Source organism: Mytilus galloprovincialis, chromosome 7 (assembly GCF_965363235.1).
Source record: "Mytilus galloprovincialis chromosome 7, xbMytGall1.hap1.1, whole genome shotgun sequence".
NCBI classification, from domain to species: Eukaryota; Metazoa; Mollusca; class Bivalvia; order Mytilida; family Mytilidae; genus Mytilus; species Mytilus galloprovincialis.
The window spans coordinates 27,877,246-27,890,252 of NC_134844.1; the positions used below are offsets into that span (position 1 = coordinate 27,877,246).

Consider the following 13,007-nt stretch of genomic DNA (forward strand, 5'->3'; position numbering starts at 1 on the left):
ATTTGGCGAAATGTGTTATATTGGTCTACGGAATTTGTGTCATAGTTCTGTTAGTGAAGTATCTATTATTCTTTACGTGTCTGTCTTTTTCAATCCTTTTAGCTTTAAAACATATTTATGATAATTCAGTGTTTCCTCTCGCCTCCATCGTGTTTGATGCATTGATATATACTCTTCCTAAGGTCATAGTGTGGCTTTTTTTTTTTTTTTTTATTGACATGTTTTAACACTCACACAAATTGAGAGAGCAGGGATTACTTTCGCTTAATTTACAATTATTCTCCTGGTTGTTGGTTGTTAGTTTCCCGCTTCGACGAGTGAATAATAACGTCGAATGTATTTCAAACTACTTCCAGTATACAGTCTGAAGACATTATGTAATACAGATCATCTCCAATTACCAATTGAAAGCAATATATATCTATGTATTGACACTCCAATGAATCAGTCAAGATGAAATAAAACAAGATCGATATATCTGGCCTTTCTCAAGTAATACAAAGATAAGCTGACATGAGTGGAAAGACCTTTTAAATATTAACACTGGCAAATTATAACTCCTTACGTACATTTATTTACAAATTACCGGAATAAAATAAACTTAATGTCAATACAAATACGCTTATGTTTACCTTTTGCATATTTGGCATTCACAAATTACAGAAAATATTACCAGATAAGTAAAAGAGATGTTGAAGATACATGAGGGACAATCCAACATATCATATTGCTTTTAAATTTTTTTAGTGTTTCAAACAATTTAAGGTTTTACAATATTGATGTTCTATTTTATGTCACATTGTACAAACCAAGAAATAAAACCCATGCCACTATACTGCACAGCTCTCTGTTTGAAACATGTTTGAAAGTTGAACATGTTTATTTATTGCTTACAAACAGAAATCAAAATCCAATCCAACCACGAATTTGAGTTGTGTCAGAGTATTAAAAGATGTTTAAATATCTATATTGAAAAGTATGAGCGGAGATAAAATGACCTTATTCGTTGCTTATTTTCAGACCTGTAAACAATATAGAAAATCATCAGTAAGAATGTCAAGGTCATTTACAATTTGAAATGGGTCTATCAAAATTGACAACATGGGTATTCAGACGATATCTTTTTTTTGGCGGGGTTCGTGTTGCTAAGTCTTTAGTTTTCTATGTTGTGTTTTTTGTACTATTATTTGTCTTTTTATTGTTTAGCCATGGCGTTGTCAGTTTATTTTCGATCTATGAGTTTGACTGTCTCTCTGGTATCTTTTGTCACTCTTTAATCACTCAAAAAGTGATTATTTCAGGTAAAGCTGAATTGATATGCTTTAAAAGCCCGTTGCACACCAACTCTCTGATTAGACAAATTCATCGGAGTAAAATTACAAAACAAGACTCATAACAGTGTATCGCTACCTAAAACTACAGTGCTCGGCTTAACATTTACAGCGCTAGAATTTACATCGTGTGCGCTAAAGATCTTAAATCTACAGCTCTCTTTTATTACCCTCACATTTCTGCGCTAGACTTTACATCTCGTGTTATAGGCTTTGAAGACCACTGCTCTTTTCTTTAGAGTCTTTATAAATAGACCTACATGACTTGAGCATACAAAACTAATGTCAAAACGCAAACGTGCTAATATAATGAGAACCACTAAAAAGAGATTCATACATGAAAGTTAACCAGGCGTGTTACTGACTTCATGTCGAAAAGTCCACCAGATTTGATTTTAGTTAGTTCAGGTATAGTTTGGTCCGTTAGTTTTAAATTGATTTTATTGGTTCATGTTTTCACAAATGGTAAAATATATTGTGTTCTATTTGGTAAAACCCCTTTTATAGAATTGCGTGTCTTAACTATGCACCAAACGTTAGTTAACGTTCAGTTTTGATTTATGGGTGTTTGTATCATTAGCTCTTATGTCTAATAACTATTTTGATGTATTAAAAGTTAATAAACATCGTTAGTTACAACAAATAAATATTCCTTATGGACCTTTCCAGACACAGCAGGTGTTCACTTAAGCATTTTCTTTTGTAATGGTCTTTTTCCCAGGCCGCTTTCAGCTTTCAGAAGGTTCGCCATTTTAGATTGCACACAGTAAGTATGTTTGAAAGTGGAATGTATTGTTCAGTAATTCTAGTTGTATCGTACGTTATCTATTTGTGCAAAAAAATTGCTAATTTTAGTTTTAGAACCAGTGGATTTTAAAAAGAAACTTTAAACATAATAAACATTACAACCTTAAAACTTTAAAGGAATCAATTGTAAATCGAAACATCAACTGAGATGGCCAATGGAAACGAAAAGATCCAATGTATCACTTTCTAATGCGAACGCAAATTACAAATTTCACATTATATGGGATTGCTTAGTTACATAAAAATTGTTTACACGTGTCCTTTTGCAAAAGTATGTGTTTTGAGAACTATAGTGTAGATGGACTGAAAACATTTTCCTAAATACTATATTATTGTAAAGTGTCATGTCAATGAACGTATTCTTGTGGTAAGATATGTCTTAGGAAAATATTAATAATATTTTCAGGAAGTGTCTGAGACATTTCGTAAGATGTAAAGCAAAGCTATCTAAGAATTGTTTTTCTATCTACGATTGCCCAGTGACAATTCTATAAAAACACTATAGAGCACATTAATTAATGAATAAAAATATGTAGTGAAGTAAAAAAAAATATTATTGGTGCATCTTTTATTGAAATCAAATTTACACAAAATAATGGTTTAACGTATATCCAAAGATACATTACTATATACTAATAATTAAATTAACTTCAAACAACAACTTAACAAAAGTGTCACAAAACTTTGTGGTATGTTTTTATAGTGCTGTAATTTCAGTTTTATAAGCTAGTTTTGTTCTCAAATCAACTAGGTTTTATTACATGCATTGATTTAGCATGAAGAATACAATAACTTCATTTTTATCTGAAACCGATATTCAAATTCTGCTGACTGAAGTAAATAAGCATAGGCGAGTTTAATCAGCAAGCAAAAGAGCAGGTTGGTGCTGCTACAAGGCAACAATCGCACCCGCAAAGTGAAAAGGGATTAATATAAATTACAATAACTTGTTTCCCAATCCAAAATATGTTTAAACTAGGTATGGAATGAAGTTTATAATTAAACAGATGGGATAATGAAAACTGAGAAAGCAGTATACTTGCACAGTTCATTGATCCTTTATATTGACGACATCCAGCTTTCATGAGTTATGTATCATCATTTATATCTCGAAGGGAAATTAACCGCCGTCTGTAAATTATCCGGATTCTATAATTGATTAACACACCAAACATTGGTCAACCATTTGTCATTGGAGATTTCTGTACTGTCAACTGCTATTAGATTAAACGCATCATGAGCTCTGTTACAGTACTGGCTACAGTACCGGACAAAATGTGAATAAAACGACGACAGAGCTCTAAAGGTATATTTTTATTATCGATTCTGAACACTTTAATCAGACTTATCATGTAACGTACGGAGAAAGAAAAAAAAAACAAACAAGACGAGTATAAACTTTTTAAAGTATGTTTGTTGATGTTTGTTTTTGTAGCCGTTAAGTGTTTCTGTTTTCCGTCGATTCTCTCTAATATTCGATGTGTTTCCATCAGTTTTGGTTTATGATAAGGATTTTTTTCTCGCTTAATCGATTTAATACTATTGACCAGTGGTATACTTATGTTGCCTTTATTTCAGACAAAAGTCATTAAAGATTCGTTTTAGCTATATTTAAAATAATACTAATCTAATTCTTAACCATACCTTTATGACACTGCTTTAATATCAAAGAATTCTCTTTATGCACTGCTGAAGTTTACTCAAGGAAACTGGTTTTTAAACCTCTTTTATGAATTGTCCTTTCCAAAATTTGAATATTTAGTTTCACATGAAAAAACTTTACAAAATTAAACAACAAAAGAGACGACTTTTCGTTCTTTATTCTTAATATTCCTTTTTCCTTGTTCCTTTAACCACTCTTAATACTTTGTTTATTTCCCAACGCCTTGCTATGCCCGTGTCTGTTTAGTGACGTTTACGATTTCATTGAACTGGACAACTATTAAGTCAATGATTAGGTTACAACACATCACTTCAAAATTTTAAGTTAGGGTTTGGTTACGAAATCTTATTACAAACGAGATATCACTCCTTATTCGTACGATAATGTTGTTTGGGGAGACTTAAAAGTTAGGTACGCTATACAGTTATGAAATCTAATGGGACAATACACTGTGCAAAATGCCTTGTTTTTTGCACACTATTTATGACGCATCCACACTAAATCTGTTGAATTTGTAAAGATTGCCATTTTAGTATGAGAAAACATTGTTAGTTAAATCGGCTATGATCTAGCTTTCAATATTTGATCGTACTTTTAAATCGGTGTTTTGTTCTTATGTTGCAACATTACTCAGGTTACAGAGAGAGTTGATCGCTCCCAAAGCCTGCCACGTAATTAATGTCACCCAAAGGGTCCTTAACAGGAATAAGCAAATAACACGTAATTTAGTGAACGGTTGTCGTCTACCGATTTTTTTTTCGTTTATCGTTTTTTCTTTCTATTTAAACAAATTTTTCATATTAGATGATGCCTTTCATAGCTTACTATATGGTAAAGATGTTGCTCATTGTTGAAGGCTGTGCATTGACTTATAATATTACAAACATTTTTTTTTATCACCAGTAGATAGTGTCATTGGGATTCATACCGTATCGCCTAATTTTCATAACAAAACATGCTTTGCACCTGACGGAAAAGCAATGGTTATTGTATGCATAGTGTAATAAAGAGATATTAAGATGTAAACTGAACTGTAGTAATTAAATGTAATACGTTTTAGCACAAAACTAATCAATATCAAAGATTACACGCGATTTTATGTCAGAATGACATGTGTATCTCTAATCATATCTTTTAACTGAAAAAACTGAATTGGAATTGTTTTTTTCGATAAAGGTACAAAACAAGTTTGTATATCCTTTTCAAGCAGAAACAGATAAACCCGGTATATTCTATTTTTCATTTCATAAGTTGTTCTATTACGTTGTATTTCATCGTCGTGAATTGCTCGTCAAGAAATGAAATGTGATAATAAAACAATACATAGCTATATTAACACTTCTGTCGGAGGGTAGATTTTGGAATCTTATCGTTAGCTTTTTTTTAAAATCTGTTATCATTTACCTCTTCGTTGGTTTTGTGACTGTTTACTAGCTTATTTTAATTCATCATTTTCTTTGGAAAATTCCTATTCCAAGTTAGGAATATGATTACCATTCGTTCGTTGTCTTTGCTTAGCACACGGCATTGACGAGGCAGATCTAACACTTGTCAGCTGTGTAATAGAGCCAGATCTATGTGCCAAAGTGTGGTGACTTGTCTCTCTACGGACTGTTATCTTGTGAACGAAACGTGTTGGATCTAAAGACTGAGCAGTTTTAAGTTTAAACATATTTATTTATAGTGGATTGGGAAACAAGTTTTGCAATTTATATTAATCCTTTTCCACTTTGCGGGTGCGAGTGCTGCCTTGTAGCGGCATTAGCCTGCTCTTTTTCGAAATCTACAAGGGTGTCTTTAACGTACAAGAGATATGACTCTTTCTCTTAACACGGGTCAGCCATTTATCGTCCCCTTCCGACGGACTCTCATCGTTTCCTGATTTAAAAATCATAACTATCACATCAAAATTTTCTCGTCCTGAAATGCATATAATATCTTCCTTTGTAAATTCTACACCAATCAAGCCATACAACTATATTTATTGCTAGTTCCAATGCCATATTACATTGCTCTTACTAACGTGTTATATTATAATTTTATTTTTGTTTTCTTTAATATTAGTTTTATATTTAGTCTGTTTTAGGTGATACCCATTTGACGTTACTCTGTACTTATTTATCCCGCCATTGTGTTATTGTCCTATATTTTTTTAAATCTTGTTTTTTTATTTTTGCTTATGTTATTTGTCTGAATGCCTTTTAGTGTTTCTTTGCTACATATAACGTGACTCTTAACTTATACAAAGAAAAACTGTTAAATGTTTTGAACAATGCATTTAATAAGAGAAAACACTTTTTGTATAGGAACAATCAAACATGAATTCTAATTTTGTCCGCTGTTAAATGATTATAATTTTTTTATGTATAAATGTTTAAAGTGACTTATAGGTCCACAGGTCCGGATGTTGATACATGTAATTACAACTGCTTATTGAAATATTGTATATTGATATAAAATACATGTCACTATAATAAACAATTTGGTATTGGTATATATATATATATATAAATATATATATCCCGTCATTGTGGTATTGTTATATGATAATTTTTGCATTCTTTTCTATCATTTTTATTAATGTTCTTTGTCTTTATTATGCCTTTTAATGTTTTTTTGAAACATATGACGTGGATCTGTACTACATCCGTTCATTATGTTATTGTACTATTGTAGATTTTTGTATTCTTGTCTTTCATTGGTTTTTTGGTTTTTATAGCCAGTAAGACTATAACACAATGTTGACTGTTGTATTTTTTTTTTACCTATTATGTCTGTTTGTTGTGTTTGTTCCGGACCATATGAGTATTTGGACCATACGCGTATGGTCATGACCATATGGATATATACTCATATGGTCGGGGTAATTAGCAAGTTTACAGGTAACACCTAACTCTTCATAAGGGATAACCCTTGTAGTTGTCACGTCATTAAAAAGAAGATATCAAAGGTCATTTTATTATTCTAATAAAAAATAAAAAAAAATAAGCAGGTTCGTGCATTTAATTTTACTCATTAGTCACTATAGTAAACTCATGTTATACATATAGTCATTACCGACTTGTTGTTACGAGTGCATGGCAATATGTCGACTTAGGTAGATATTTCCATAATTTCTTAATGACTGTTATGGAATCTCCCGAGACCTCGGTATCACTGCACGCAGCTGAAAAGAAGGCTAGCTGTTCGCTGGAATGCAAATTGTGTAACTGCAAAGGAGCGTGCACAATCAAGACGTGCAAATACAGAAAAAAGTAATGGTAGATCTACCGTGTGGAAGTAAATGCCATCCTCATGCTAAGCGTAAATTTAAGAATACAATTCGTGATGGATACTAACTGCGGCATCAATATTTGATTTATATATAGCCTTTGAATTATAAAATTACTACATTTTCATGTAAACATCATTGTTTTTTTTTAGATAAAGTTTATTAATATTTGAAAAAATACCTATATGGTCCAAATACTCATATGGTCCGGCCCGTTAATAACCAAACCAGTATATATACTCATATGGTCCGACCATACGCGTATGGTCGGACCATATGAGTATACGCATATGGTCATGACCATACGCGTATGGTCCAAATACTCATATGGTCCGGAACATGTTCACACATTGTTGTCAATATCATGGAATTTGATGCGACTGTCATACAAATGATAGTTTAAGCTAGCTGTAAAACCAGGTTCAATCCACCATTTTCTGCATAAGAAAATGCCTGTTCCAAGTCGGCAATATAACAGATGTTATCCATTCGTCTGATGTTTATAAGCTTTTGATTTTCCTTTTTGAATTTTCCTCGGATTCACTATTTTTGTGATTTTACTTTTAAGGGAAAAAAATCATTGTGTGAAATGTTAATTTGAACTTAGCAGTATCCATTGCGACTCACTCGCCTGAAAAAAAAGAAATCGCTGTTCAGAGCTTTTACATATGATATTTGGGTAGTTTTCTATCTTCTAGCCTAATTTTAAATTACATTAATGTTAAAACTAGATGTGTCAAAGCAACACGAATGTCCCCGTCTCAAAAAGGTTGAAATATCAGCTATTTCAATAACACATATGGACACAAATAGTCTCACATATCAAAAATCAGCTCAAAATCTGAGGGTGTATAGAAAAAAAAGTCCATATCACTGTGATTTTCAACAATTTTCAAAGTTGTAAACTCTTAATATTGGCAAAATGTTCAAAGTTGTAAGCCCTTAATTGTGGCAAAAATTAGCGGAGCGGAACAACACTTAAACTTGATCTGTAACTCATCATGGTTAGCTCACATACCAAAAATCAGCCCAATATCTGTAACCGTTTAGAAAAAATTCCTTGTAACTGTGATTTTCAACAATTTATCAAAGTCCAAGGGCCGTAATTTCAGCAAAAAATTAGCGGATCGGAACAAAATTTAAACTTGATCTGTAACTCATCATGGTTAACTCACATACCAAATATCAGCCCAATATCTGAAGGCGTTTAGAAAAAAAAAACTCCGTATAGTGGTTTGTTGCGGAATGACGGAATGACGGAATTACGGAATTACCGAATTACGGAATTACGGACAAGGGTAAAACTATATGGCACCGACAACTTCGTTGAGGGGCCATAAAAATATTGTTTATTGTATAACTGACATATTGATCAACCTGTCTGTTCACAGTTCGCAATTTTCTATTTTGATTCAACGATCAATGTAGTAACAAATTGTTTTTCGTATTAACAAACAACTGTATAATTATAAAAAAAAAACACTTGTATGATTAATTATTTGTCGCAGCTCTCCAAAACCAATCATGCAAACTGTTTGTAAATAGAACGTTTGTTTGTTTGATGTAACAGATTGTATTTGAAGAAAGGTTACAAGTTGGAATCAAAAAGGCAAGAAAGGTACATCTGAAAAATATCTTTTGACAAAGTAGTTGTATAAACCTACATTTATATAGAATATTATGAAACATTGAATAAATATGTCGGAATGTAAGAGCAAGAGTAAAGGTAATCTCATTTAATAAAAAAAAACAATATCTTTCAAGAAATAAAATTATAAATTATTTTTAATACTCAATATAAAAGTCTTTGTACTCGCTATCAAACAGATAAGGAAATATTCTGTTTCATAGTCATATACAATTATCGTCTTCATCAAAACTTAATATTTACTATTATCATGTAGACAAGACATTACTTACCCGGATGTCCAATGTTCGAGATTCGAGATGGTTGAGGGATATTAACTTTTGATGAAAACAACTATTGTATAGCTTGACTGTGCTACATATTGAGAGGTATTCTTTTTTTTATACACAAAAGCGCCCCCCCCCCCCCCAATTCAAAGCTGCAATCTTTACAAAATGCATATTCCCAACAGGATGTCTACCCTTAGTTTGCCATGAAAAAAATGTATTTTTCAAAATAGAAATAAAAAGGGTTAGCTGCCCACAATGTCTATTATAGGAAATATTTTTAAAATAACAAAATCAAATAATTGTTGAAAGTTGAAGGGTTCTACGTTCAATAGGTGATATAACCATTGTGTAAACAACTTGAGTGCATCATACATAAATATTCAATTTTAGAATCAATCAATAATATTGAAAGTTATCTTTAAAATGTTATAAATTGACTATCCAAAAAGCCAATAGGATGGTCACCTACAATGACAATTTCAAAATGAAAACATGAAGACAAATAACAGAAGTATGATATTTCACTTTTTTCGTGCTTTCGTAACTGTAAGTGTTCTTCATCAGGGCAATCTGCTGAAATATCTGCACTGAAATAACAACCAATTATTTTCATGTTTTATTTTATCAGCTGAAAATTTTAGACAACCAATGGACTTTGTTGATTCTGAATGCCGTCTTCACTTTGTGAGCTTAAGGTCACAAATAATCCAAAATGTTTTGTTTGCTGAAAAGCAGAGAATCTGTCGATCTAAACAACTTAAATCACACGTAATCAACTTTAGAATATTCTTGTTCCACCTGGATATCTTCTTGTATTCCATTGCTGTTTGAATAGGAATGTGCATTTTTCGTAGATTTTGTTGATTTCCTACACTTCGGTCGCCTATATAGTAGGTACGGAATAGTTAAACACAAAGAAGAATTATAAAAGAAAAAAGTGGAGACAAAATTGGCATGTCTAGGAATGAAATGTCCAGATCCATTCATAAAATTGATAACATAGTAAGGAAAACAGCATATGAAACTTAACAGACTTCCAAAATATATTATCTTAAAGTTAACAATGTTATCAGGTAATGAACCGGAATAGTGGTTCATAAGCACAACTAATCCACAGGCTGCGGTTACAGCAAATGGTAAAATAAGGGTTGTTCCGAATATGTAATATGTAGCTGATTTTTTATAATCATTGACTGAAGAAAAATCCAAAGTACAAACTCCAAGACCTGAAACAAATCGAATATATTATTTCTTAATTATAGAAAGAAAAAAGTTAAACAACACCACACAATGTGTGGACAAAAATGAGTTTACTCGGTGTGAAAACACAACGGTGATGGAAGAAATTATTTCAATAATACACTCGTGATCGAAAATCGTGAACAATTATTTTTTTTTTTTTTTTTTGGCGCCAGTCTCAAGGAAGGAGCCTCTGGCCTTTGTTAGTTTTATATGTCTTTTTTATTTTAGTTTATTTATATGGTTTGGAGTTTAGTGTGGCGTCCATTTTCGGTGAGCTAGTACACGATTTTATTCAGGGGCCTACAGATGAGGACCATCTCCGGGTGTGGGATTATCTCGATGCATTGAAGACCAAATGGTGGCATCGGACTGTTTTCGGCTCTTTGGTCAGTTGTTGTCTCTTCGACACATTCTACATTTCCATTCTCAATTTTAATCTCTATTTCAAATGAAGAGGATTAACTACATATTTTTATTATTTACAAAGAGTTACCATAATATTAGGAATCGTTTGGTCATGTCACCCCACATTGCTTTGAAAAGTATAATGCACACGTTATGTGTAATCTTTTGGTTTGTATGTTGAAGTATGAAGTAAGTTTATCAGGATCTGTTTGTCCTTTAATTTCATGTCAATTTATAACATTCAAGAACCAAAAACCATAGTTAGGTTAGCTCTAAAAATCCCTGCTCCCGGAGTATAGTTGGTTCAATATGCCTATATCATTTTTTTCTATGTAATGCTAAGTGGCGTATTGTAATACTGTCTGTGCAATTTCGGCTTATGGATTTTTTTATTTCCACTTTTTTCATATCTTTCTCCCTCTCCCTTCGTTAATTATGTGCAATAATGTCTTCATGTTTTCTGTATATTTATGTAGTTATCATTCTTGTTGTTATGTAGGCATACGATTATTTACACACATATAAATAAGTGACCATAATAACTTAAAGAAAAGGATGGATGCCTCAATGTTCATTTAAATCAAAGAACGGGTCTACATGTAAACCATTAACGATGGAAACCAATAATGTCAAATAGCATAATCTGTTTTATGAGATTGCTATAGTCATAGTTAATTCTATATTTTCAAAACTAGTAGTCCGACAAAATTTCTCAAAACAAAACTGAGAAAAAAAAACAGCTTCTTTTATAAAAAGTATATGGAACTGACGACAGAGAACTCTCATCGTCCTTTTGTTTGTGCACATACATGTATTCAAATTCATTAAATTCGTTTCTGTTTGTGTACTTGTTCAAAGTGACATGTTGGATTTATATATAAAGTTAACATTTTTTTACATACTTTGAAATGGTAGAAGAACATTTTTATAATTATGCATATTGCTTCTATCCACAATAATCTCAGGTGTATATCTCTCTGTAACGTTATTGTTCAGATGAGTAATTAGGTCATATAGAATATTGCCTGTTTGTTGAGACTCAACATCTTCTAGTAATACTGTTAATGAAGTAACATCTCGAATCCTCACTGTGAAATGGATATCACATTTAGTATTCATTGAACGGATGTACATATTCCATTTTTCTTGCAAGCTTGATGTAATCAATTGTCCAAAATATTGAATAGTTTCAGCATCTGTTTTGGTTAAAGTGGTATTACACAAATCTGTTGACTCTGGTGTATGACGTGAAAGTAATCTCACTTTTATCATCAATAATCCTAAAAATAAAAACTTGAAGTGAATTATCATGTTTGGACGAAAAATGTACACAAAGATATGTATGAAATTGATTATATTGAAGTTGCAAAACCAAAGACATAAATGCTTTCGGATTGTTTTTTTTTAAGATAGGTGGGAATTAAGATAAGGAACAATAAAGCTATTTTAGAACACGATTTGAAGTAAATCATAAATTACGTTTTCCCACATTAAAAGTCAGGTAAGTTTCTAAACAGAACCATAAAGGTGTAAACAGTAAAAGTTTTTAATTCACCACAAAGGATATTTGGTCAACGAAAAATATTGTGTTCAGTTGTTTGGATAGTTAACAAAGGTTCCAGGCTTGTAATTTAATACGCCAGACACGCGTTTCGTCTACATAAGACTCATCAGTGACGTTCAGATTAAAATAGTTAAAAAGCCAAACAAGTATAGAGTTGAAGAGCAGTAACTATCGAGATTGAGACAAGACTATGACAAAAGCAAGAAAGAAAACTATCATGATAAAAAGCTCTTCTAACATGTAATTTACAAAGGAATATGTTCATTCATTAGTCTAAATAAATACCAAAATATATCATCACTTATATAGGTATTGCTATATACATTTCTATCCGAGTTCAAATTTACGGGGACACTGGTACCTTTAAATTGTGAATACTCTCCCCATCCATACATAGGACCCGTGCACAGAAAGAAAGCTGTCATATACATTCCAAATATCAGGATGCGTGTATTGATTTCAGAAAACGTCATCGAGTAACTTCCAGATGATAAACATTTGTATAACCTGAAATTAAATGTCGTATATGAAAAAATTATAATTACTAAGGCGGGATTCATACTAATGTTATTCCATTAATAACAGGTAACAAGACTGTGTGCTGTAAAAACACTTATTCTCTTTGATTTGACTAAGTTTATAGTTTATTCAGAAATTCAGAATTTATTTTTTGTTAACCATCGGTTGATTTGAGAAAATTAGTTAATCTGGAATTTTTCATCGAGCCTCATAGAAATAAAGGATAAACAAAACTGCACTAGATGGAATATTTCGAACTGGTTTCATTTTAACTCCGAATAAAAAACA

General features: G+C 31.8%; 1 protein-coding gene across 1 annotated transcript in view; it reads right to left on the reverse strand.

Moving 5' to 3' along the window:
* Positions 1-8,793: 8,793 nt before the first annotated feature.
* Positions 8,794-13,007, reverse strand: part of LOC143081612 (uncharacterized) — an 88,742-nt gene continuing 84,528 nt past the window's right edge. The window contains exons 3-5 of the mRNA XM_076257394.1: positions 12,562-12,707; positions 11,539-11,916; positions 8,794-10,215 (exon numbers count right to left, since the gene is read on the reverse strand). Coding sequence (XP_076113509.1) covers positions 9,752-10,215; positions 11,539-11,916; positions 12,562-12,707 — 988 coding nt within the window. The 3' untranslated portion in view covers positions 8,794-9,751. The remainder of the gene's footprint in view (positions 10,216-11,538; positions 11,917-12,561; positions 12,708-13,007) is intronic.